This window comes from Pituophis catenifer, unplaced genomic scaffold (assembly GCF_029215685.1).
Source record: "Pituophis catenifer annectens isolate HBS135680 unplaced genomic scaffold, rPitCat1.0.hap2 SCAF_2, whole genome shotgun sequence".
In the NCBI taxonomy this organism is placed as follows: domain Eukaryota; kingdom Metazoa; phylum Chordata; class Lepidosauria; order Squamata; family Colubridae; genus Pituophis; species Pituophis catenifer.
The window spans coordinates 139,165,539-139,190,756 of NW_027256882.1; the positions used below are offsets into that span (position 1 = coordinate 139,165,539).

At 37.9% G+C, this 25,218-nt stretch overlaps 1 protein-coding gene across 2 annotated transcripts in view; it reads left to right on the plus strand.

Annotated features, from left to right (window-relative positions):
- Positions 1-25,218, plus strand: part of RPTOR (regulatory associated protein of MTOR complex 1) — a 423,325-nt gene that overhangs the window by 147,097 nt on the left and 251,010 nt on the right. For both annotated transcript variants that reach the window (XM_070937688.1, XM_070937689.1), the window contains exons 4-5: positions 5,021-5,179; positions 18,910-19,056. In XM_070937688.1, the coding sequence (XP_070793789.1) occupies positions 5,021-5,179; positions 18,910-19,056 (306 nt within the window). The remainder of the gene's footprint in view (positions 1-5,020; positions 5,180-18,909; positions 19,057-25,218) is intronic.

Genomic DNA, 25,218 nt, shown 5'->3' on the forward strand with positions numbered 1-25,218 from the left:
AGATAGATAATTTTGCATCAAGAAGTTAGTTGATAAAAATATTTGAGCTGTTCTTTAATGCTTGTCTTATGGTGCCTGATTCTGTGGTTGAATTTAGGAATGAGAAATCTGCTTGCCAATTCTTGTTGAGCTTCAATTAATACGTTGTGAGAATGTATTAAGTCCTGTCAATATTCCCCTGAGGTCACTGTAAGGAGGCATGGGATAAGAGTAGGTAATCCTCAACTTACAACCTTGAAAAAAGTAATTTACGACTGGTTCTCGCATTTAGGATTGTTGCAGTCACATGATGCAAATTTAGGCACTTAGCAGTTGCAGCATCCTGGGGTCAAATGATCACAATTTGTTTCCCTCCTAAGGGATTTCTGACAAGCAGACTGCACAGGGGGAGGTTGAATTTGCTTAACGACCATAATGATTTGCTTAATGACCATGGCAAAAAAAAGTAAAATAAGCCTTTCAAGGGCAAAATAAATACATTTGCTTTGTGTATCAAAATGTTTTTTATTAGAAGGAAGGAAAAGTGGTGATCAACATAATAGGTATTTTTCTGATTATTTAGAGCACGGGTATCAAACTCGCGGTGTTATGCTGCCGTCACATGATGTATTACGATGTTTTTCCCCTTTGCACAGCTGAAGTGGGCGTGGCCTGCGCATCCAGCCTGCGGGCCACCAGTTTGAAACCCCTGATTTAGAGGCTCTTTGTTTTTCTCCCCCCCCCTTTTTTTTTTGCTCTTGCAATTGTATGTTTAGAATTCTATGAAAGTGTTAGGTTTTCTCTGTAGAGCTCTGGCAGCTGTGGGATTCCTTTCTTTTTAAAATATCCATTCACTTTCACTAATGTTGAGCTCACTTTGAAGTGTATGTTAGGCATATGATAGAAATTCAAGTGAGGAAATTTCCCATAAATACCCTTCTCCCAGCTGAAAAACTGCCTGCCACTCAAGGGCTTTAATGATCATGTCTTAGAAAGATGCCAAAAGGGAGAATGCGATTTAGGACATAAATTTTGGAAATCGGCGTCTTCATAATGAAATTGTAAGATACAAGGCAATGCTTGCATTAACGCAGTTCCCTATGAGTGGCATTACTGACTGACAAACTGCAGGGTCTTTCTTACAGCTGCCTGTCTTTTGTTCATGAATACAGACAAGAGAGGTGAAATATTGTGCTGCAATAGCCTGTAATGCTAAGGATCATCTCTGTATTCAGTTTCTGTTTATTCCTTTAAAAATGCAAGAACCTGAACAGTAAAATGGGTAGCGAAAGATTGCTGGGCCAATTCGGATACAACAAAATGTTGTATTTCATTTTGGTAGCCAGTAAAATAATATTGTGAAGGGATATTGTGTAACTTGAGATAAGCATGTTGTATAATTTTGTTTAAATGCAGGATGTACTTCGTGCTGCTATTGCTTGGGGTGGTCTCCTTCTCTTTGACCAGACTTTCCAATGAATAAGAATTGATTTTCAGTCTTCATTCAAATTTTACTAAATCAGTTGAGGCTGATACAAAACCAAGTATGACCAGGGTAGATGAATTACTTTTCTTCCTTGGAAAAAACTTCCAAGAGACTTAAATATGAAAGCCAATTGCAATATTACAACCTTCTATTGATAGTAATTTTTCAGGAAAAAATATTTCAGTTTAGGCAGCCAAGTCATATTTTGTCTTCTCATGATATTTCTCTAGAGAAGTAAAGTTATCACACAGGAATTGGTCTGGTTTGTAGCAGTTTCAGTTGTGCCTTACAGGAAAATAAAATTATTGTGTACAGGTAGTTCTCAACTTACACAACTGGGACAGAAATTTCCATTGCTAAGCAATGTAGTTGTAAAGAGAGAAATCATGCGACCACATTGCTTAGCAACTATAATCCCAACACATTCCGTCATAGCTCCAGATGTCAGGCTCATTAAATGGAAGGAGTTCCAGATAAGGAATGCAGGAGGGAGGTGCATCAGTGGGTAGGAAAGGACCTGAGTGGGCAATATAAGCTGTACTCAAGTTTGGGGTGAGTGTGCTGCAGTGTGGCATAAGTGCAGGGAGTCTAGAGAAAGAATATGTTGTGGCTCAGGCCTCTTGGGGTGCTGCAGCTCTGGGGCTGCAAAAAGCCCCTGAGCCACATTGGAGTACAAAGGTACAGCCGCCTCTGGAAACCTCAGCCGCCCCAGTTTAGGCCAGCAACATGGCTGGGGTAGCTGAGGTTTCCAGAGGCAGCTGTACCTTTGTACCGCTTCCTGGGAAGCTTCATCCACACTGTGTTCCACAGGCCCTGTCATGCCCAAATGACCTTCGTCACTTTCCTCCTGCTGATGAGGCACATTTGGCCTGACCCTACTATGTGTGAGGTAAAGCTGCTGGCTATGCCAAGCCTTCTTCCAGAGGCCACTCACACTATTGTCCAAATCATGTGGCCTGGTCTCATGATACTTCAGAAAGCCTTCAGAAAGCTTCTGAGGTGTTCCCCAGATCTTGCAAGAATGGGTATGTTATTTGGAGTATGATAGGCATCAAGCTAGAAACCAGGAGACCATGAGTTCTAGTACCACCTTCAGCATGAAAGATGGCTAGATTACTTTAGCTCTAACACTAGCATTTAGACTTATATACCGCTTCACAGTGCTTTACAGCCCTCTCTAAACGGTTTACAGAGTCAGCATATTGCCGCCCAACAATTGGGTCCTCATTTTACCCACCTCGGAAGGATGGAAGGCTGAGTCAACCTTGAGCCTGGTGAGATTTGAACTGCCAAATTGCAGGCAGCTGATAGTCAGCAGAAGTAGCCTGCAGTACTGCACTCTAATCACTGTGCTACTGTGGCTCATATTTTAGGCCAGTCACTCCCTCTCAACCCACAACATTAGGTTTGGGCAACAAGCTGATCAATTCTGGTCGCGATAAATGGTTCAACACTTGATTGATCAAAAAAAAAAAAAAAAAAAAAGTGGACCATGCACTTGTGGGAAAAACACCAGGAAGGAAAAAAATGTACTTGCCAAAATCTTTTTTTATCTTTATCTTTACCTTTCTAATTGCTTTAACTGTTATAGTTCTTTTGGCACTTCATATTTTGAAGAGAATTGTTTGTATATTAGTGAATATTTTGAAGTTATTTTATTGGATTGAGTTGTTTAATAATAAAAATAAGACTTCATGGGAAATTGTCAAAGTGACGTAACAATAATGCATAGTCATTTATTGATCTTATCCTCGGTAGAATTTTTTCTTAAATATTAGAAAAGGAATGGAGAAATATAAAGACATGCAAATTTAGTAGAAAGGTAGTAGATAACATGTAGTATGTAATGAGGGATGAGTGTTTGTAGACAGAAGCAAAAATGAATTTTGTTATGTGGGAGTGAATCAGAGGTTGGTTTCAGCAGGTTCTGACCAGTTCTGCAGAAATTTTGATTAGTTTGGAGATCGGTAGTAAAAATTCTGACTGACCCCGCCCCCATCTATTCTCTGCTTCCCGAGTCTCAACTGATTGGGAGGAAATGGTCATTTTGCAGTAACCTTCCCCCGGATTGGAGAGGGAATGGAGATTTTACAGTATCCTTACCCTGGAGTGGGGTGGGAATGGAGATTTTACAGTATCCTTCCCTTGCCATGCCCACCAAGCCACGGCCACAGAACCAATAGTAAAAAAAATTGAAACCCACCACTAGAGTGAATAAAGCTGGATATGTTAGAAGAAACGTAAAAGTAAATAGAATGAAACGTGCATGGAATATTTAAGAAATATCTGTACTAAAACAAGGGGAATAGATCAAGAATAAATGACTAAGGTATGTTAATGGAATAGGGCAGTGATGGCTAACCTTTTTGCCATCGCGTGCCAGGAGAGGTGGGGGCGGGGGAGGGTCATGCGCGCACGTGCCCACGCGCATGTGTGCGCAAGCCTCTCCCCCTCCCCCCCCCCCGCTCCTGGCACATGATGGCCTGGTAGGCCCGTTTTTCTTTCTTACCTGGTTCCAGATCCTCTCTTGTATCTGGGAACGGCGAAAACAGCCTTTCCCACTCCCTTGGAGGCCCTATGGAGGCTGAAAAAGCCCATTTCCCAACTCCCGGTGGAACAGGAAGTGACATTTTTTGCTGTCCCCAGCCTCCAGAACCTCTCTAGGAGTATCTAGAAGCCTCTCTAGGAGTCTGTAGGAGCCTCTCTAGGAGTCTCCGGAGGCTGGGGACAGGAAAAAAACGTCACTTTCTGTCCCACCGGGAGTGAGGAAATGGGCCCTTTGAGCCTCCATAGGGCCTCCAAGGGAGTGGGAAAGGCTGTTTTTGCCGTTCCCAGATACACAGAGAGGATCTGGAGCCAGGTAAGAAAGAAAAACAGGCCTTCCCCACCCCCACCCCCAGGCCCTCCAGAGGCAGGAAACAGCCTGTTTCCCTACTTCTGGTGGGCCCAGAAGGCCCGAAAATCAGTTGGCCGGCGCACGCATGCGCCCCAGAGCTGAGCTGGTGTGCCCACTAATATGGCTCCGCGTGCCATCTGTGGCACGCATGCCATAGGTTCACCATCACGGGAATAGGGAGAATGAATGAGAATCAAATTGCAGAACAAATATATGCAGGAAAAGTAAATGGCATAAGTATAGATTTAGTTAGATACTTATTTCTTTTTCCTTAACTTCTTTCTTTTTAATTTTTTTCTACATATTGCTTCTTATTCTTTTTTCTGCACTTGATTTAATGTTGCTAATCTTAAAAGAAAATAGCATATATATATATATATATATATATATATATATATATATATATGTATATGTATATGTATGTATGTATGTATATGTATATATATATATATGTATATGTGTATGTGTATATGTATATGTATGTATGTATGTATGTATGTATGTATATATATATATATATATATATATATATGATAGATAAACGCATGGTTCCTTCTGGTACATCCCACAATATTTCAGATAATTTTCAATGATTGTGCATTTCCATTTGCAAAAGCAAAATTCATTCTTTTTTTTCTTTTTTCTTTTTTTGCAACTAGGCCCGGTACAAACAGAGTCTAGATCCTACAGTTGATGAAGTTAAGAAACTGTGTACTTCATTGCGTCGAAATGCCAAAGAAGAAAGAGTCCTTTTCCATTATAATGGACATGGTGTCCCCAGGCCAACAGTGAATGGAGAAATTTGGGTCTTTAACAAGGTATATGAATTGCAAATTGAGCTAAATTGCAATTTCTCTTGTACATTTGTATTTCCTGGGAATCCAATACAGTATAAAACAATAAAAAGCAAAATGTTAATGTTTGATTATCTAGCTGTTTGTTCATTCTTTATTGTCTACCTTGAAGCAAAATTATGATTATGTCATAAAAGCAAATGGAGTATATTTTAAAGTGGACATTGTACCATCTGCATTACAAAATATGTTTTTATTACCTATTTGCTAACTAGCTTGCCAGTATTGGTCAGGTCTGCTGAAGTTTGTTTTAGCTATTATTAGGATTCTTTTAAAGATTTCAAGTCCAGGCTATGATGGATAACTGTTTTGCAATATCTTTGCTTCTCTGTATGCCTTCTTCCAAAGAAAGATGGCAAAATACCCAAGGCAGAAAAAAAAAATCACCCTTGTCCTAAGAGTATTTTGACTGTAAGGAACAAGCATAAGCCAGCAGTGTCCCACCTCAGCTGGTTTGACTTAGCTACAAATATCTGTCTAAAAAGTTGATAAAAACTGCAGCTGGCTGGCTGACTGACCCATGCGAGAATGTGCCTATATTTTTTTAAAAAAACTTCACTATCTGCCAGCTACTTTAAAGTGAGCACACTTTGAATTGTTGGTGTTAACTTCTCAAGTTCTAAATAGCTTAAGGCATTTGTCCCTGGGGACTGTCTGGCTGTAAAGATCTCAACAAGAATTCCTTTGGAAGAAGCCTCCATTTGCTTGAGACCTGTCTTTCTGATATGAAAGCTGCAAGGTAGTGGAACACGTTCACTTGGGAGTTGTCTTTGTCTCCTTTTAGTCAAAGATTTAACAACCTGTCAATATGTGTCTCCTTTGCCAGGTTCTAAATGTTAAACTATTTTTTTCTGTCTCTTTCAGTATTTATGTTATGTTGTTAACTTTTTGTTGTTTCTAATTTTATTAATTGCCTTGAGTATTGTTAGAATAGAACACATAAGTTAAAATATTCTCCATTCATGTTTATTTAGTGTAAGTTTAATTTGAGTGTCTATTGTGTTGGGGGGGGGGCAGCACAAAGGACAATTTATTTTAGCATCTATTGTTTATTTCTGGCAATAAAACCACTATGTTTTGGTGCTGGTTGAAAACCCCTGCCTTTATTTGACTAGGTCCAAAGCTAGAAACCCTTCTTATTTCTTGATTGTTTTGTCATGTTGCTCACTTACCAAGTAACAGATATTTGTCTGCTTTTAATTAATGCAGGAATACCTATTGCAGATAGACTGTAACTCTTAATGAGATTCCAAATCAACAGGGAAAACCCATCCACAGAGAAAACAAATGATTAGTGAGGCTTTTTCATTAAGTGTTTCTTCCCCATCCCATTTCAGTTGCTGAGGAAATGCCAGCAAGTATTTTTATATCATTGACAAAATAGGGGAATTTATTGGATGAGTAAATTCTGTCTAGGGAAATATTCTAGAGAGATAGATTATAGGAAGTCATTTATACCCAAATGGTTAGCTAAAATATCTTCAAGTCTGAACTTCTCATAAGTACTTCAGTTTACAGACTCTTGGTGGTATAAAGATAATAACAAAATGTATAAGCCTAAGATATCCACAATACAATAATATGTAAATTACAAAAGTTATTAACAAGTAAATAATAATATAAATATGTTAAAACATCCCCAAACAATGTATGGAATCAGACTCCAAAAGTCCTCTTGGAAAGCTATTTTTAACTTCTTACAAAAGATTATTTATTTATTTATTAAGAAAATTGATAAAGATAAAGTCAAGTTATCTAGGGGCAGTGCTCATCTGTTTCTTATCCGAGAGAGCCAGTATTGTCTGAAGACACTTCTGTGTTCATGTGATCAGCATAACTGTATGCTGAAGCACATGGAGCGTTGTTACCGTCCCACTGAAGTGTTACCTATTTATCTATTTGCATTTGCATGTTTTCAAACAGCTAAGTAGGGCAGGGACTGGGGCAAGTAACAGGAGCTCACCCCATTATGTGGTGTTCAGGTCTCAAACCCAGGCTGTCAGGTTTCCAGCTAACAAGCTCAGCATCTTTAACTGCTGAGCCATCACACCCCCTTAAGAAAATTTATATGGCAGCCCAATTCCCAGACCCTAATGCTAATCCAAAAAGATGCCACTGTCTACAATATAAAAGTCCAGTGAGAGGTCCAAGAGGATCAGAACATGCACTCTACATCATCAATAAAAAATAATCAATGCTGCCTGAGTCCACATAATCTGCTTTGTCTGTAAAACCACCATCTGAACAATTTTCACCCAGAAAAGAAGATTGCAACCTGGGTGGTAGCAATCCAACATCTCTGGATCCTTAGAAGGCCTATTCAGGCAGAAGATGACCAACACCAGTGTACGTGCTGGCATTTACCACTATCACAATAAGACATTAAGAATCACTTTGATCCAGGAGACTAATATCCATCCCCCCCCCCCCAAATTATCCAAAGAAGTCAGGAGAGACAAGGATCCAAGTCATAGGTGGACAAGGACATCTTAAAAAGCAAACTACCCATTTCATCAGAGGTAACAAGCCAAAAGAAAAGCCAAGTGCCTTGAAAAGATGATGTCCTAGTCACTGCACAATGCCCTGCCCAAGTGGATTCACCAGATCCAGGTGAATTTGAGTGACTTTACCAGTAAAATGTCAAGCAACATAATCACAGGGTATCTCCTACCAAAAAGGGAGTTGGCTAGCAGGAAAGGAAGCGCTGGAAAACAACGAGTTGAATATCCCAAAGGTGCTTTTTTTTCAGGAGGCAACAAGGAAAAAACTTGTTGTTTTTTCTTTTGAAGATGTTTCGCTTCTCATCCAAGAAGCTTCTTCAGCTCTGACAGGATAGCGGGGAATTGTCAGAGCTGAAGAAGATTTTTGGATGAGAAGTGAAACGTCTTCAAAAGAAAAAACAAGAAAGTCCAGTTGCCTCCTGAAAAAAAGCACCTTTGGGACAACCATGGCCTGGATGACTGAGAATCTCTAAAGACTTCCAACCACTTGAATACTTTGCCTACATTATTGGCCATGGGGTAAACCTGAGGGCACACAGCCATATTCAGACAAATTAAGTTTTAATTTTTCTCCATCTGCATTTGAAGCATCACTTCTGTCACTTCATCTCCTGAAAGCCCTTGGAAACCCAATAAGCTGCCTAAGATGTCTGGTAGAAAGAAGCCACTCAGGAACAATTTTGTCAAGGGCCCAAAATACCACTTCATGCTATTGGTAGACAAGGCCATCAGCCAAACCATCCACAAGATTATTGTGGGATTTTTTCGTCATTTAATGACCCCGTAATCCCTTGCATCGGGGGGGGGGGGAGTTGGGGCAGCTGAATGGAGCTGAATATTTACTGGTCGGATTGGCCCTTCCTATTGCCAATACAGAGTTCACAGCTGATATTTACTCATTGTGCCCAGAGAGAGAAATATCTGCCTCTACCTAGGATTGAATTTACAGCCTCCTGATTGTGAGGCGAGAGCTCCATCTCTATGCCACTGCATCACTCAAACTTTCCACAAGATCCTTGGGGAAAATCCATATGGTACTTGGGCCATATTTATATATAAATATTTATTTAAAAAATAAAAATACAAATATCTATATGGCGTTCCCTCAATAAATTAAAATGTAAAAAACTCTTGAAAGACCTCCACTTTAACTTCTTCTGGAAGGACTATAAAATTTGATCTAATCTAACAAATAACAACAATCTAGCTTCTTAGGGGAAGCTGTACGATGATAGTGGGACCAGAGCCCCTATAAATTAAATAAAGCTGTACATACAGTAACAGAGTTGGAAGGGACCTTGGAGGTCATCTAGTCCAACCCCCTGCTCACGCAGGAGACCTATATTAGGGATTTGAACCGCCAACCTTTCTGAATGACAAGCTCAGCGTCTTAGCCACTGAGCCACCAAGGGAGCCGCTGCATACTGTACTATATGTTTTATAAAGTGCAGGATGACTTTGACTGGACAAAACATGCCATAAAAATGTGCATGTTTCAATTCTTCTCAAAATTTTCAATCCCTTCCGATCCCCAATGTGGCTTCAACATTATTGGAAATTTTACTTCTCTACTCACTACCTTGCATCTGAAATTTTCCTATCCTTTTTTGCCGTCAAACTTTTTTGCCGTCAAAGGATGCAAAGTTGCAGTTTGAGTTTTCACATTGATGCCGTATATCTAATAGAGGGCAGAGAGTTTTTTTCACTGCATTTTGGAAGCCCTTGCCCATCAGAAGGCAAATCGTAATGGAGAAATGCATCAAAGAAGCACTTTGCTTCTATCAGTGTGAGGTAATTTGAAAAAGCATGCTCTGCCTTGCATGATAGTATATGGAAGAGCTCTTCATCTGCTTCAATACTACTGAATTAATAAAGAGTCTTATTTCAATCAAAGTTCAAAGGGTTTTGGATGGACTTGACTATTGGAACCAGGGGTGAAATCTAAAATTTTTTGCTACCGGTTCTGTGGGCGTGGCTTAATTAGTGGGTGGGGCTTGGTGGTAAGGTGGGCGTGGCCAAGTCAATGTCACTTTTTTGCCCTTTTTTAACCTACAAAACACAACACAACACAACTGCTCACCCACAATATAAAAGCAGCTGTGCTAGACCCAAAATGGCCCGTGCAACAAGCAGGAACCGCACACAGCCACAAAAAGCCCAAAAAACCAACTTTCACACTTTACACACACAAAATTCCACATACAGCTTTGTGAGATTTTGTGTGATTGTGTAGTTAGAGTGAAACACTACAGAAACACACTAAATCTCAGAAAGCTGCACAAATATTATTTTATTTTAATTTATTTTTATTTTTATATAAAAGTAGCTAAATTTAAAACTTCCTAAACTTTAAATGGCTAGGTCTAAAAAAAGAACAACTAAAAAAAACCCCAATTAATTATTTTTTTAAAGCTCCCAAAGGGGAAAAAAACTTACCCAATTGAACAGGGGTCTCCAACCTTGGCAACTTTAAGACTTGTAGACTTCAACTCCAAGAATTCCTCAGACAGCTTTGCTTTGCTGGCTGAGGAATTCTGGGAGTTGAAGTCCACAACTCCCTGCCTGCTTGATTGCAGGCAGGGAGATTCAGTTGCTTGCTGATGCAATCGATTGCAGGGATTACAGCAAGGCGTTGCGACCAGCAGCTAAAGTAAGCAAGATGAGGGGGGGAAGGGGAGGGATTTTTGCTACCGATTAGCAGGCAGAGCGATTTAAAAGGAAAAAGTTTTTTTTCTTTTACATGGCTCTGGCGATCCAAACTGAGTTGCCTGATTAGCAGGCAACTCAGCTGGGATGGTCAGAGCTTGGCTGGTCAGAGCCATTTAAAAGAAAAAAAAGGCTCTGATGATCGCGCGGCTCAGCTCGGCATGGGGAATGGGGGCAGGGACTTTTGCTACCGGTTCTCCGAACTGCCCGCCGCCATCACTACCTACTCGCCCGAGCCGGTCCGAACCAGGAGCATTTCACCCCTGATTGGACCTTATTCAAAAGCATGCAGTTCAGTGGTAAAAAAATGAAGCAACCTGCATCTTGGACATGTAGATACTCCATCACTGGAGTTTTTTTTTTTTTAAATGGGCAGCTACTTTTTGGGGATAATATCAAGATTCCTGCCAAGGTAGGGGCTGCATTAGAATATCTCCAAGGCGATATTTGATTCTGATTCGGTGACCTCTGGTTATAGTGCTGGTGGCTCTCTTGACCACCATATTAATTATTGTTTAAACTTGATTTATTCTTAAATCAAAGGAAGCTATTTTGGATTCTAAAAACCTTATTTAAGGCACCAGTGATTGTTAACGTTATACTTGTGTTTCTGCAGAAGTAAAAAAAAAGAAAAAAGAAAAGGCAATTTTATATGCATACAGTATTCGAATCTTGCACAAAAACATAAATGAAAGACAAAAATTTGGTACCTTAGATACTAATAAATCTACTGTCCCATATGTTTCATGTGATAGAGTCTAATTCATAATGATACTTTAGTCCATGGACCATATGCTATAATAAATTGGTTAGTCTGTAAAATACCATAAGGTTCTGGATTTTTTTATATCCATATGCTAACGCATACATATTTATATATATTAAAATGTATTTAAATTGGACTTGCTTTCTGCCTCCAAACAATTGGCAATAGCATAGTATCTAAGATGTTACTGTTTTGTACTAAAGCAACCAATAATTGTAGAAAAGTGCATTGATGTCAGTGTTCCTCCTGGGTCGTAGATTGAAATCCACTGCCTCTGCTATCACTAGCAATTAGATTGGCATGCAGTTGAATGTTCTCGAGATGCCCTTGGTGATAGTGGCATGCTTGTGACCTTCCACACAGCTATAGAATTGCAGTTCTTGATTAGAAAAGCTGCAAAATTATGACTTTATTCTTCAGTGGAAAGCATGTGAATTTTCAATAGATCTATACAAATCTACAGGCCTGTCATTTTCTATAGTGCTATATTTTATGATAGATTAAGCATAATATATTCTGATACTTAGATTAAAAGGAATAAACCATGAGGGTGTATTATTTTATTCTGATTTGTTTCAATCAAGAAAGCCAGCTTTCAGCTGCTTTATGTATGTCAGATTTGTGCCTCCACAGGGATCTAGATGGCATAATTTGAGAAATGCGTCTTACTCAATGTGAAGAATAAATAAGATTTTCTTATACTATAAAAATGGGTTTAAAACAGGAGATAGAAGAGGATACAACTGATAATTGTTGCATCAGTTCGGCAGTACAATTCTCACCAGCTCAAGGTTGACTCAGCCTTCCATCCTTCTGAGGTTGGTAAAATGAGGACCCAGATTGTTGGGGGCAATATGCTGACTCTGTAAATCACTTAGAGAGGGCTATAAACCATTGTGAAGCGGTGTATAAGTCTAAGTGCTACTCCTAAGTGCTATAATCAGATTGTTTTGAACATAGTTTTAAAAATAACAGACTACAAGAATGATATGGACATAGATGTTACACAGGACTTACAAATGAAACTGATTGATGCCTTAATAGCTAAAAGGAGCACACAAATAATACATCAGAAGAGTGACTTAGATTGCAGATTTCATTTCTTATCTTGGATTTATAAAAGGGTTCCTGAGAAAAGATAACGGGAATTTGAAAAAGGAAAATGAAAAGAACTCAGCTTTTGGAACACTATTTAAAATTTAGGAATAAACATTAAAACCAAAAGAGAAGGAATATAAAGTTGTTTATGTGATCAAGTTTAAAATATATGAAATATTTCGTAGTAAATTTTAATGTTTTTTTCTTCACCAGGACTGTATGATAAAGTTTTTAAGTTTTGTTTATAGATAAGATATGGGAAAGAGATCTTTTGTTGTATTTTTAGTGAAAGTGATAAACTATGATGTTAAAATTGAAGGGAAGTGTTAAACTTGCAAAGGAGTTTCTGAGAAGAGATGAAGAGAAAATGATAGGAAATTAATTTATGGGACACTATTTGAAGGGATTAAAGATCAAGATTTTCAATACATTGTTTCTGGTAGCTGTTAAGGGAGTTTTTATTGATGGAATAATAAGGCTTTAAAGATCTTTTTATAGATAACAAGATAAGATATAGGAAGAAGAGATTTTTTTGTTGTATTATTAGAGAAAATGTAATTATTCTGGTAACTACGGTCTTTTGCTGTTTAAAATTGAATGCTAATGTTTTATTATTTGTTAATTGATAAAAGATAAGATATGGAATGAAGTTATTTCTGATTGAAATGGTAGAGAAAGTGATAAATTATTGAAATTATACTTGCTGATAGAGGGGAAGTTAATTTTTTAATATATATTTTTTGTTTTTTTATATATATTTTTCCCTTTACCTTCTTTTTCTCTCTGCATTTTTTATTTTTTATATCTCTCTCTCATGGATATATCTGTCTCTCTCATGACCTAGGCCCGTGATGGCGAACCTATGGCACGTGTGCCACAGATCGCACACGGAGCCATATCTGTGGGCATGCGAGCATTATCCTAGCTCAGCTCCAGCACACATGTGCATGCCAACCAGCTGATTTTCGGGCCTTCTGGGCCCACCAGAAGTCGGGAAATGGGCTTTTTCTGGCTTCCGGAGGGCCTCGGGGGGGGGAGGCCGTTTTCGCCCTCCCCAGACTCCTAGAAAGCCTCTGCAGACTGGGGAGGGCAAAAAACGGGCCTACCGGGCCCACCAGGCCATCATGTGCCAAAAGCAGGGGGAGCACGGGGGGTCCCACGTGCATGCGTGGGGGGGTGGGGTGCATTGAATTATGGGTGTGGGCACAAGCGGCATGACCCCCTTGCACTCCCCCCGCTTTTGGCACGTGACGGCAAAAAGGTTAGCCATCACTGATCTAGGCTAAATTCATTATTCCTTGAGCGTAATCTCTTTACCTCCTCAACATAGTCCATAATTATTCTTGAATCCAAAGGAAGGAAAACAGTTCACTTCTTCAGTTTCGGTTGTAGATTCACTAACTATGCAGTTAAAGTAACGTCTAAATACCACAACTTTATCCCAGATTTTTTAAATTGCCAGTTTTACTTTACTTTTCTACATCTTTTTAATAAAAATATGGTGTCGCTTGCATATCTCAAATTGTTAATCTTCCAGTACTATTATTTTTATGTTGCTAGTTAAATTGAATAGCTATGTCTTTTATTCTAAACCACTCTGTTTCTCCAAGTGCAGTTCTTGAAGTAGTTTCTTATATACTGCAGAGATGATTATTACTATTACCTCTACCACTATTACTATGCTTGAAATATCCATGAATGGGAATTGGCTGGCATATCAATTTAATAAATTGTTATTATGGCATGATGTACACAGAAATCTTGCCAAGAAAATGTCCAGCCACCATAACTCAACACTAACTGGAAGACACACATACCCCCATACACAAAGATTTTGTAGTAGTTAGTGAAACTGCTATATTTCCTTTTCCTGTTGCTACTTTTCATTATCCATCTTATATTATTTATCTGATTTCCTGTCTGTCTGTCTTTTCTAAAACATGATCATTTGTTCTGCATTTCTTGCTTGGACATTATTTATCTTTGAAAGATCTTAGGAAAACTTGCATAAAGAATAAATTCAATAATTCAGTTTTTGCATTTTCTGACATCTTGTTTCTTTTCTTTTCTTTTTTTTTTAATTTGATTTATATGCCGCCCTTCTCCAGAGACTCAGGGCGGCTTACAATGCGTTAAGCAATAGCCTTCATACTTTTGTATATTTTTACAAAGTCAGCTTATTGCCCCCACAAACTGGGTCCTCAATTTACCTACCTTAGAAAGGATGGAAGGCTGAGTCAACCTTGAGCCTGGGGAGATTCGAACTAGCAGTAATTGCAGGCAGCTGAATGATAATAACAGGCTATTAGTCTTCTTTGCTTTAGGTATGTAACTGACCTCTTTCAGTCTCTTGGCAAAAAAAATCTTGTTCCATAATCGTTGCTACAGATATGTTAGCACTTTAAAGTTGCTGAAGTTAGTTAAAGGGTTGGTGATATTTAATTTGTGACTGGTACTTTCTTATTTAACAGCTGGTCTATTGCCTTTGGTATCATATTTTTTTAGTGCTGCTGGATCTTGAACATATATTCTGCAAAGGTTTCAATTATTTAATAATCCTGTTTGTCAATGGTTTCAGCATATTTTCGATTTTATATTTTATTATATTTTACTAATTTTATAACAACTTTAGGTTGCCTTATAAAGTAAATACTTTAATTTAGTTTCATTTATCCTGTTCCATAGTTATCCTTGGGTATTCCTATGCGAGATGAAAATTTGCTTGTGATTTTTCTGATCATAAGAAAGATCTTTTATTCTAGTTTTGTTATTATATTCTTCTAATTTCTGTTATTTTTGATTAAAATACATTTCCTTGTCCTTGCTTGAAATAGGGTTGCCAGGTCTGCTTCCAAAAAATAGTGGACAAGCGGGGTGGGTGGGTGTTAAGTAGTAAAAAAATTAAAAAAAAAATTACAATTAAATTATATATTTTCTTACAAACATTTTAACACGTATTAAAATAATCACTTCAAAACTTTACTTAAAATTCAAAACATCAAATATATTATAATAATATGGAAAATATTAAATTACATTTTACTTTGCTGTCGTGTGTATTTTTTATTTGACTGCACAGCTTTGATCAATTCTTTGTGTTTAAGGAATAATTCTTTTAATTTCAGTACAACGTTGAGAAATATTAAAAAAATATACAATCATAAAGCTTTTGAATAAAAAAAATGTCCACTATTTTGTGAAAAAAAATAGTGAACATAATGTGAAAAAAGCGGACTGTCCGCTCAAATAGTGGACACCTGGCAACCTTAGCTTGAAATTGTAAGTCTATGTTCAGTCATTGCCCTGTTGCCCCAGGCTTTCATCTTCCTTTTTTCCGTGGCTAGCATGATAGCTTGTTCTGGAAGCTAAATGGATCATTTCTGTCTCTCCTTTCTTCCCATGGACCCTCAGGTTCATTTGCTGTGTAAGTTAAGCATAATTAATATATTCCCTACATTGATTTTATATTTTGAGTTTATGTTCTTGAGATCATATCTTGCTACCAGATTTACTTTAATTTTTTAGTTCAACTTGTACCAGTAATTTACCGTGTGCTTTAATGTCTGTGGGTGAAAATACCCTAGTTCTATAAAATCTATGTCATTGTAATATTTACCATTTGGTAATGTCTACATACATAACCAACACTCATATATCATGAAACAAGTGTCAACTATGAAAAATTATACTACAGGTAGTCCTCTCTTGTTGATGGTAATTGTGACTGGCAACTTCATTGCTAAACAACAAGGTTGTAAAGTGCGACATCATACGATTGTGTTCACTTAGGATGACCAGTTTTGCAGTTCCGGCTGCAAATTTTTAAGCGAATCCTGCATGGTCATTAAGTATAATGTCATGTGATTGTCATTTGTGGCCTCTTGCCGGGTTCACTGATTTTGCTTGTCAGAAGTTGGCAGTGTATGGCAATCATGTGACCATGGATACTGTGACTACCATAATTACAAACCAGTTGACAAGTGCCCGAATTGTGATCACATCACTTCAGGGACGTTGAGATGGCCACAACTACGAGGAACACTCTTAAGACTCATTCAGTGCCATTATGACCGTATAGTTGTTGAACAGTCATTAAATGAGGACTATCTGATTTCTACCTCTGAAATTACTATGTTTACCAAACTTTTTTGTGTGTGTGTGTTTGTGATTCTAGCCTCTTCCATTTCTCCAACTTTTTCATCCCAGCCATTCATCACAGAGTCATCTGTGAGGTGGGGGTGATAGTATGGTGATGCCAGCAACACCAAAATGGCAGTTGCACCTGGATGATCAAAACCCCAAACCTTTTCCATGTGTGTCACATGCAGTGTAGGTATATAGATAAAGGGTGAGACTTCAAATGTTCACCACTTCACCACTGTTGAACTCCCATCCTGAATACCCCTGCATTAATAGCCCTGGAGGCCATCTTTTTCTTTGGATCTTCAGGGCTGCCACACCTAGGGCTGTGGGAGACTGGGAGGGGGGATTGCATGGAGTGGTGGAGATATCTAGCCATAATAACATTTCTTTCTCTGAGAGTCAAGGACATTCAGCCTGCACTTGGAGTGGCGTGACTGGAAGGCATCTCCAGATGGGATGGTGCATTGATCGGACCATGTGATGGACATGTGGGTGCAGGGGAAGGGACTTGGACTTTCTTTTGGGTGGGGAAAACCTGGAAGCTTTCAGATTTGGTTTTTCCCAGATGTGCCCATATGACATCTCTAATAAAATGGAACTTTGAGGAACTTCTAGCCTCGTAGTCTTCTTTCGTTGGGGGTGTTACTTGGAACTCTGACAGCTATATCCTCTTTTTTTTTTTTTTTTGATGTTGTATCTGGCATTCCTTGCAATTGGCCAATTTTTAAATTTTCTTTCTTCCTTCATGGTTATAATACGTGCATATAATTTTACTGGGTGTTTACTGAGTTTTACATGTGAAATTATGCCTTGGATCATTTATCATGTAATCATCTTCTGCTTTTCCTCTGTTTATCTAGCATGGGGTGGGGTGGGGGAGGCAATTGCAGTTATATTCTTCTGCGTGCCTAGTTTGTGGTAGCATTAAAAGGGCCATGACAGAAGAATGGTAGATGTATGTATCTTTTCCTTTCCTCTTCCTCTCTTTTTGCCTGTCTTCCTAACTCTCTTTCTTGGCAGAGGGAACAGCAGTATCTCAAAGAGGGAATGGGAAATATTAAATAACATGATTTTTCCTCTCTTCATCAGTGTTGCAGCTGTCTAATACTCTCTTACAGGCATCCCTTTGAAGGTTTTGAAGTACCTCCATTCACCTTCACAACATAAGAAACAAAAGGATATGACTAATGAGATATTAATGGACTCTAGAAAGAAAGGATGGACATTCTCCAAACCTCTCCTTTTCTCAATTATTTCCTGTATGTTTTATACTTTCTTTAAAATCATACATTTTCAGGGGGGATTTTAAAAGTCTCAGAATTATTCTTTTGGTCTTCAGTGGTGTGTTGTGAATGGTGGGGAATCATGAGTCAGAGAAAAAGAATGGACTAAGTCGGAAAGGAGAATCTGAATAATGTGACAAAGATGCTACTTTTTCCTGCTTCCTCTGTTTTTATCTTTTCAGATATTCAGTTTTATGGCATATAATTTGTAACAAGTTAAAGCATAAAGCACATATTTTTGTTTAACGCTTGAACCATTAAAAGTTGGTACTTTATTACAAATATCTATTCTCTGATAAGTTAAGCAACTTGGAAACATGTGATATTCGCATCAGAAGTGATTTCAGTATTGTTTCTTTTATTGCCTAAGGATCTATATACATATAGAGAGAGCATATTTAGAAAACATACTTGAATGGGACTTGTTTCAATGGAATCTTGTTGTGCCATCTGCATACATTGTTATATGAGGTTCTTTCTGTTGAGCTACTTTAATATTCTCTCGTGGCTACATTTGTACATGGATTTCCCAATAATTGTTTAATGAGTCTTGTGGTAAACTGTCAATCTGGAAAGAGGATGTTGCTATAATTGAGGCAGTAACATATTCCTAGAGGGACATTTGATTTGGGAATTCATTTAGTGGGTTTTAGAAAAATATATGAAAAATTAGACTAGTTATAATTACTAACCATTATGACTGCATTATTACCTCCTGTATCAGAAGTAGCATGACGGTCCAGGTGATGCCACCACTTATTTTTATTTTATTTAGAATACCTAAGGAGCTGTATGAACATCCTGAACATTGTCGCTCTTTCTTGAGCGCTTCTGTAATTGGATGTATATGTGAAAGTAGGGATGGATGATTTTTCATAACATTTGCATTTTTAAATTTTTCTTGCTCCCTCCTTTTTCATATATAATCTTCATTACGCACAACATGGATACCGACATAGACACACACACACACACACACACACACACACACACACACACACACAAATGTGCGCATGTGCAAACAAGCTAACTTTAATATGTAAGAAGGGATTTTTTTACATCTTGTTTCAAGAAGTATCAATTAGGTTGGTTTCAATTAAAATGTGACAAAGAAATCCCATATTGATTCCTAGGTAAATATGTATTTTGACTGTTTGCTTATTGTACTTATACATGTACTTATTTCTTCCTTCACAGAACTACACTCAATATATCCCGTTATCCATATATGATCTACAAACGTGGATGGGCAGCCCCTCCATTTTTGTGTATGATTGCTCAAATGCTGGCCTTATTGTCAAGTCTTTCAAACAATTTGCCCTGCAGAGGGAGCAGGAACTGGAGGTGAGTTTTTGTTTTTGTTTTTGTTTTTGAAAATTATATAGCCATGGTTACAAACATACAGTCCAAGCCGGATTCTAAAGGTTGCCTCTGATGTGGTGGTGGCTTAAATAAGTAGGTTTTCTATGGTGGCAATCTTGGGAGATTGCCACTTCTCATGAGATTTTAAATATGATTAAATCAATTATATTTATTACAATTATCCTATTTAATATACAATAACAACTAGCATTCACTAAGACAATAATAATATTGCCTTCATGCTATTATGTATTTTGCAGATATATGCCCAGTGGGGAAAACATGGGCATTGTTGCCTCAGGGGCTAAGCTGCTGTGTTTTGGTTTATATGGTGGTCCTCCAAAGTATGACGGTCCTCCTCAAATATGATTTACTACAGGGGTGTCAAACTGGATTTCTTCGAGGGCTGGATCAGCATTGTAGCTCTCCTTTGCAGGCCGGTGGGAGGGGGGGTGAGACGGGATGGACGCCTCCTGTGGCACCCTGCCAGCCAAAATGGGACAAGAGATGCGTGCGGCCCTCCCACTCCCCGTTTTGGTGAGCAGGGTGCTGCAGGAAGGTGTCCAGGCTGAAAATGGGGCACGGGAGGCCACACATGCCCCCCCATACCCCATTTTGGCTGCCAGAGACACCATGGGCCAGTCCTGTACTATTTCCAGGCCGGCATCGCAGTCCAGATTTAAGCACCCCTGATTTAGTACCTTGTATGAAGAAGGAGACTGAGAATTGCTCATTTTATAGATTGGTGGGAAATCGCAAAAGAAGATCTAATGTTTTCTGTCTTGTTTAGAATCTGTTTCATTAAAAAAAATAGATGACTGGCAACAAATCATGGAAATACGAAACTAATTTGGAAAAAGCCTTGCCATTCCAATTTAGTCTGTTTTGCCATTCAATGGTACAGACACCTAATAAAACTGTTAATTAAATTGTAATATTTAATAAAATCAGTGTGTACTCTTAGAGCTTTTCAACTGAAATTAAGACAGTAATGGTAAAGATCTTTATTAGTTACTTAAACTACACTTTAGGACTTCCAAGTGATCTATTCCTGCCACTTTCTCTTGTAGTCAGTTATCAGTCACTAATCTAAATGCTTTGTAAAATGTACAAAGAAGAAACTTGCTTTTGTTACCCTTAATTCTGCAGAACTGAGAAGTACCTTGGTGTTAATAAAAGAGGACATTGTGTGATTTCTTAAATTTATTGCTGCAAATGAGGCTAGCAAACAAAGCCCTTTTCCTTCTGCCATGTGAAACTGAATCTTTTCTGATACGTTTAATCAAATGCAGAATGAGAAAGTTGTGTTCTTGTCTAAGATGTGTTCTTTTTTTAAGTTGTTCAGTGTGTTAAACTTCATTTTAAAAGCAAACAGCTAAGCATATTATATTGGAACACAGTTCTGATTAACAAAGCCATTTTTTAATTTTATTGAAGCAAGCCAACCAATAAAAACTATTGCATTGCATAGCTGGAATGTAGAAATCATGCAAATAACCCAGTTATGCAGATAGGCGCAAATTATTTTCCAGCTCATAGAAATGTGCTAGCCTTGTGTGTATATGTATCATAGTGCTGTAAAGTAACTTTAACTGTAGCTCTGGCAAAATCCTATGTTCTTAATTGTTGCAAAACTGTACTGGCGGTATAGTTACTAGCAGCATAGTGCAGTTTGACATTCCAGCTGTCACACAAAATGATCTTGCTGCTGGCTGCTCATTTCTTAACCTGTGAAATTAGAATGCAAAAGATTGTATTACTTTCTAGGGTAATGCAGAGCTGTAGGCTAGAATTTCAAAAATGAATATTCCTAAAGTCAGTATTTATTACCACTCCTTTCTAAAGGTTCTCTCTATTTCTTCTAATTGTGATCCTCACTTTTTCATCTGTCAGGATTGCTTTGTATCCAGTGCTTGTCTCTCTGCTTCTATCCAGCATAACATCGGGTTTAATTATTTGCTGTGAATTAAAGTTGTAACTGAATGGAAAGGTGGCTTAGTCTGAGGTTTGACTTAGACTCAAAGACTTCAAAGAATTTCCACATCCATAATTCTTTCTGAAGGACATTTGGGTGGCTTCTAAGCATCTCAATCTAAATCTTTCTTGCGCTGCTTCCCAGCAGTAGCCATTTTAATCTTGGCAACAGGAAGACAAAAGCTGTGATACCTTGGAAACTAATGCAAAGTCATAGATTTGTTGATGAAAGATAAAGTTGCAAAACTTGCTGGAGACCTCACAGCAATTCTAAGGCAAAACGGAGAGCTTAACCTGAATTTCATGTTTGCTGCGGTAATCACAAACCGGCTTCTTTTTAAAGATCATTAGTCATCTTAAATCCTTAAAAAATGTTTTAATTATGTCGTTCTCTGAGTTAATTTTGAAAATATGTTTTAGGTATGTACAGTGAACGTTAAGACTTTTGGGTACATGCTGTGAAGGTTAATCGTTTTGAAATAAAAGTAAAGCATGAAAACTGCTGATATTTGATAGGCATTTCAATGTAGAAAGGCAAATGTTATGGACGAAAAAGATGGCACAGTGTGAGCAGAGCTGGTGAGTGTGTAGTTTTAACCGTGCTCCATAAAATTTAGGAAGAATCATGAAGAGATCTAAATTATGCAGCATGGAAATTAGAGCACTTGGTTATTTCAGGATAGACATATCCAGAGAGTACTGAACCAGGAAGCCTTGTTAACAAAACAATCCCTTGTGTAAATAGGAAGTGATGGTGGTGGCGGTTGGTAGTAGTGGTGTTGGTGGTAATGGTGAAGAAATGACAACCTCTCTTGGGTGTTCAGGTTCACTGCATTGTATCTGTGAAGCAAAGCATGTGTTCAGTGTGTCAGTATTAGCTATACTCTCCAGATAGAATAGGGATATAGTTCAACAAGAGTCAGTGGCCCACTTTAGTCCTCTTAACAGCATGCGTCTGTAATTCTGTCATTAGTTAGAATGTTTTTCCTCCAATCCTTGATTTACCTATCCCCCACCCACAAACACACAAATCTCTCAAAAATATTCAGTGACCTAGTTATCCTGATTAACATGCCATAGTCTGTTGCAGGACATTATCTCTCACTCTTACCTGTATGTAAAGATGCATAGAGTTGGGATAGAAATGTATCAACCTGTATGTGGGTCCGATATTTATGTGTCTTTTCTTACTGCAGGAAGTCCCTTTTTTGCTCAGAAATCTCCCAGCAATTGACATGATTCAGATGTCTGGCCATAGATCAGATCATAAGACCACTTTCAAAAGGCTATTGTTCATCATTCACATGGTTATGCAATTGGATTTATCCTCTTCCTTCATCTCGGGCTTCCTGTCTCCATTCAGAGAGTAGCTTGAAACATCTGGCCAGTTTCTACAGGATTTATTCTAAATGTACAATGCAGATAGGTGGAGGATAGACGTAAGCGCATTGCATCCAGCAGCTCATTATACAAATGGAGGGGAGCCAAGAGCAATCCTAGCAAGACTTTTTCTTGGAGGGAGGGAGTGGGGGGAGAGGGGAGAGGGAGAGAGAGAAGTAAGCAAGCAAGCAGTGAATATTTAGGCATTGCCTTGGTTTTGACCAGCAGACATTCCAATATTCTGCCTACTGAAATAGATGGAACATCATATCTCGATCTAGCTATAATGATACTTCTAAATTTATGGCCCTTGCTACATAGAATTACTATTTTGTCCCATATAACAAAGGCTCTGAAAATGTATGAGCTGGAAAGACCTTTTGGCAATTTTTTATCAAGGTGTAATAACTTTCTTCCAGAGCTTTACAAGTATTTCTGAGGATTCACTGGCTAAGACATGTGGTTTTCAAATCTGTTATCTTTTTATTTTTCATAGGAGATGTTATTCAGCCTGATAAAAGACATACAGCATTTACTATTTTACAATGTAGTAAGGATTAAACTACTAGCATTTCAAGTTTACAAATACATAACATCAACATTAAAATCTGTAGATAAACATACATTAAACATATGTATGTATGTTTAATGAACATAGATTTTGATCTTGGAACTATATTTTAAATAGAGAAATGCCATTTTTTTCCCCAGTAGGCTTAATGACATGGACAATTGATCAGACATTTGCTTGAATAAATAGCGGATATTAAAAATTTGAATCTGTCAGAGTTAATATCGTGGAATACTTACCTGGGTAAATATAATCTGAATACTAAAAGAATCAAATCACTACTATTTAGAAATATAGGAAAATCTATCTATCTATCATCTATCTATCTATCTATCTATCTATCTATCTATCTATCTACCTACCTACCTACCTACCTACCTACCTACCTACCTATCTATCTCTATTTGATGTTATTTTGAATTGTATTTTCTGTTCTTGATGACTAATAGGTTTGAGTTACTAGATTGTTGTCTATAACAGTCGTAATGTGAAGCATATGATTAGATGTTGCTTCCTCTTCTAATATTCACTAACCAGTGAACTAAGCTGCCATAGCGTTCTGTGCAGTTCAGGATTTGTTGTCTGTTTTCTAGGTCTTTATTGGTAGCAAGTCATTTTCAAGTTTTATTCAACTCTCGATGACCTACAGAAATGCAGACATGCTGTTTTCTTGGCAAGGTACAGAAGTAGCTTTGATTGCCTTCTCTTCAGATTTTTTTGGGAAGGGGAACAAAGAGAGGGAAAGTATTAGATAGATTGCATTTGAAGACAAGGCCTACATTATCACCCAAATTTATAATAATGAGAACTAGCTGATTAGCTTTCCAGTCAAAATTTGCAAGGATAAATAAAAGCTATGATTCATTCCATTTTATATTATGGGTATGAATTCAAACATATGAGCTTGAATATAGTATCTGCGCTATGGAAAGCAGCTCTTCCTCCTCAGTGCTGGTTGAGAGTGTTTCTTAAGTCTTTAAATCTCACTGGAAATACCTCAATTAGGAAGAAGTCTTCCTCGGCATGAATAATGTCCTTTTGGGACATTTAAGTGCAGAAATGCCAAGTCAGTGTTCTATAAATGTTAACTGCCAATTCAGCTGTATTTGTATTCTATGATGATTTTTTTCTCCCTAAAGACAAAAAAGTGAAAGCATCTTTTTGTTATTCCATTACAATTACTTTTTCTAATCACTGAGAAGGAATTTCACGATTTTTTTCTTGATTTAACAGAATCCCAATTAATATTTCAAAGCTCTGCATAAGGCTCAACAATACCCTGATCATAAATAAAAAGTTCATGGCAAGCAGTGGCGTGCAAACATTTCAGATACTTTCAGAAAACATTGTTAACAAAATAGTGAGGCAATGAAAGCTCAGTGTGTCCTGTTTGTACCTGAATATAAGAAGTTTCTCTTGAATTGAAGATGGGATTCAGAACTACCAATATTTCTGAAAATATAACATCTCCGTTTACTCACACTAAGTAGCTACTTAAAATAAAGAAAATTTTCTTATAATCAAAGGGGTTATAAGGCAGCAGGTATAGTACTTTATAAACAGCAAATCAGTTTCACAGCCAAATTTATTTTTCCTCACCTACTCTTAAGTTTTGACAAAATAGAGAAAATGAACTATAAGTCAGTAATTTTGAGAGCAGAATTAAAGGAATGAGTACTTTGTTTCTTGACCCTGAAGTGAGGGTAGAGATGTCAGGCTGTGGATACAAGTAGTCCTCAACCTTACAACCACAATTGAGCCCAACATTTCTGTTGCTAAGTGAAACATTTGTTAAATGAGTTTGCCCCATTTTACAACCTTTCTTGCCACAGTTGTTAAGTGAATCACTGTAGTTGTTAAATTAGTCAAGCAGTTGTTAAGTGAATCTGGCTTCCCCATTGACTTTGCTTTTCAGAAGGTCACAAAAGGAGATCACATGATCCTGGGACACCGCAACCATCATAAATATGAGTCAGTTGCCAAGCATCTGAATTTTCATCACATGACCATAGAGATGCTACAGCAGTCATAAGTGTGAAAATTGGTCATAAGTCACTCTTTTCAGTGCCGTTGTAACGTTGAATGGTCAGTAATCGAACTTGTGTAAGTCGAGGACTACCTGTATAGCCAAAATACAATCCCCTCTTTTCCTCTTCTAATGGGATAAGACTTTACTTTGGGACCAATTAACTCCAGAGATTTATATAAGGATGCATTTT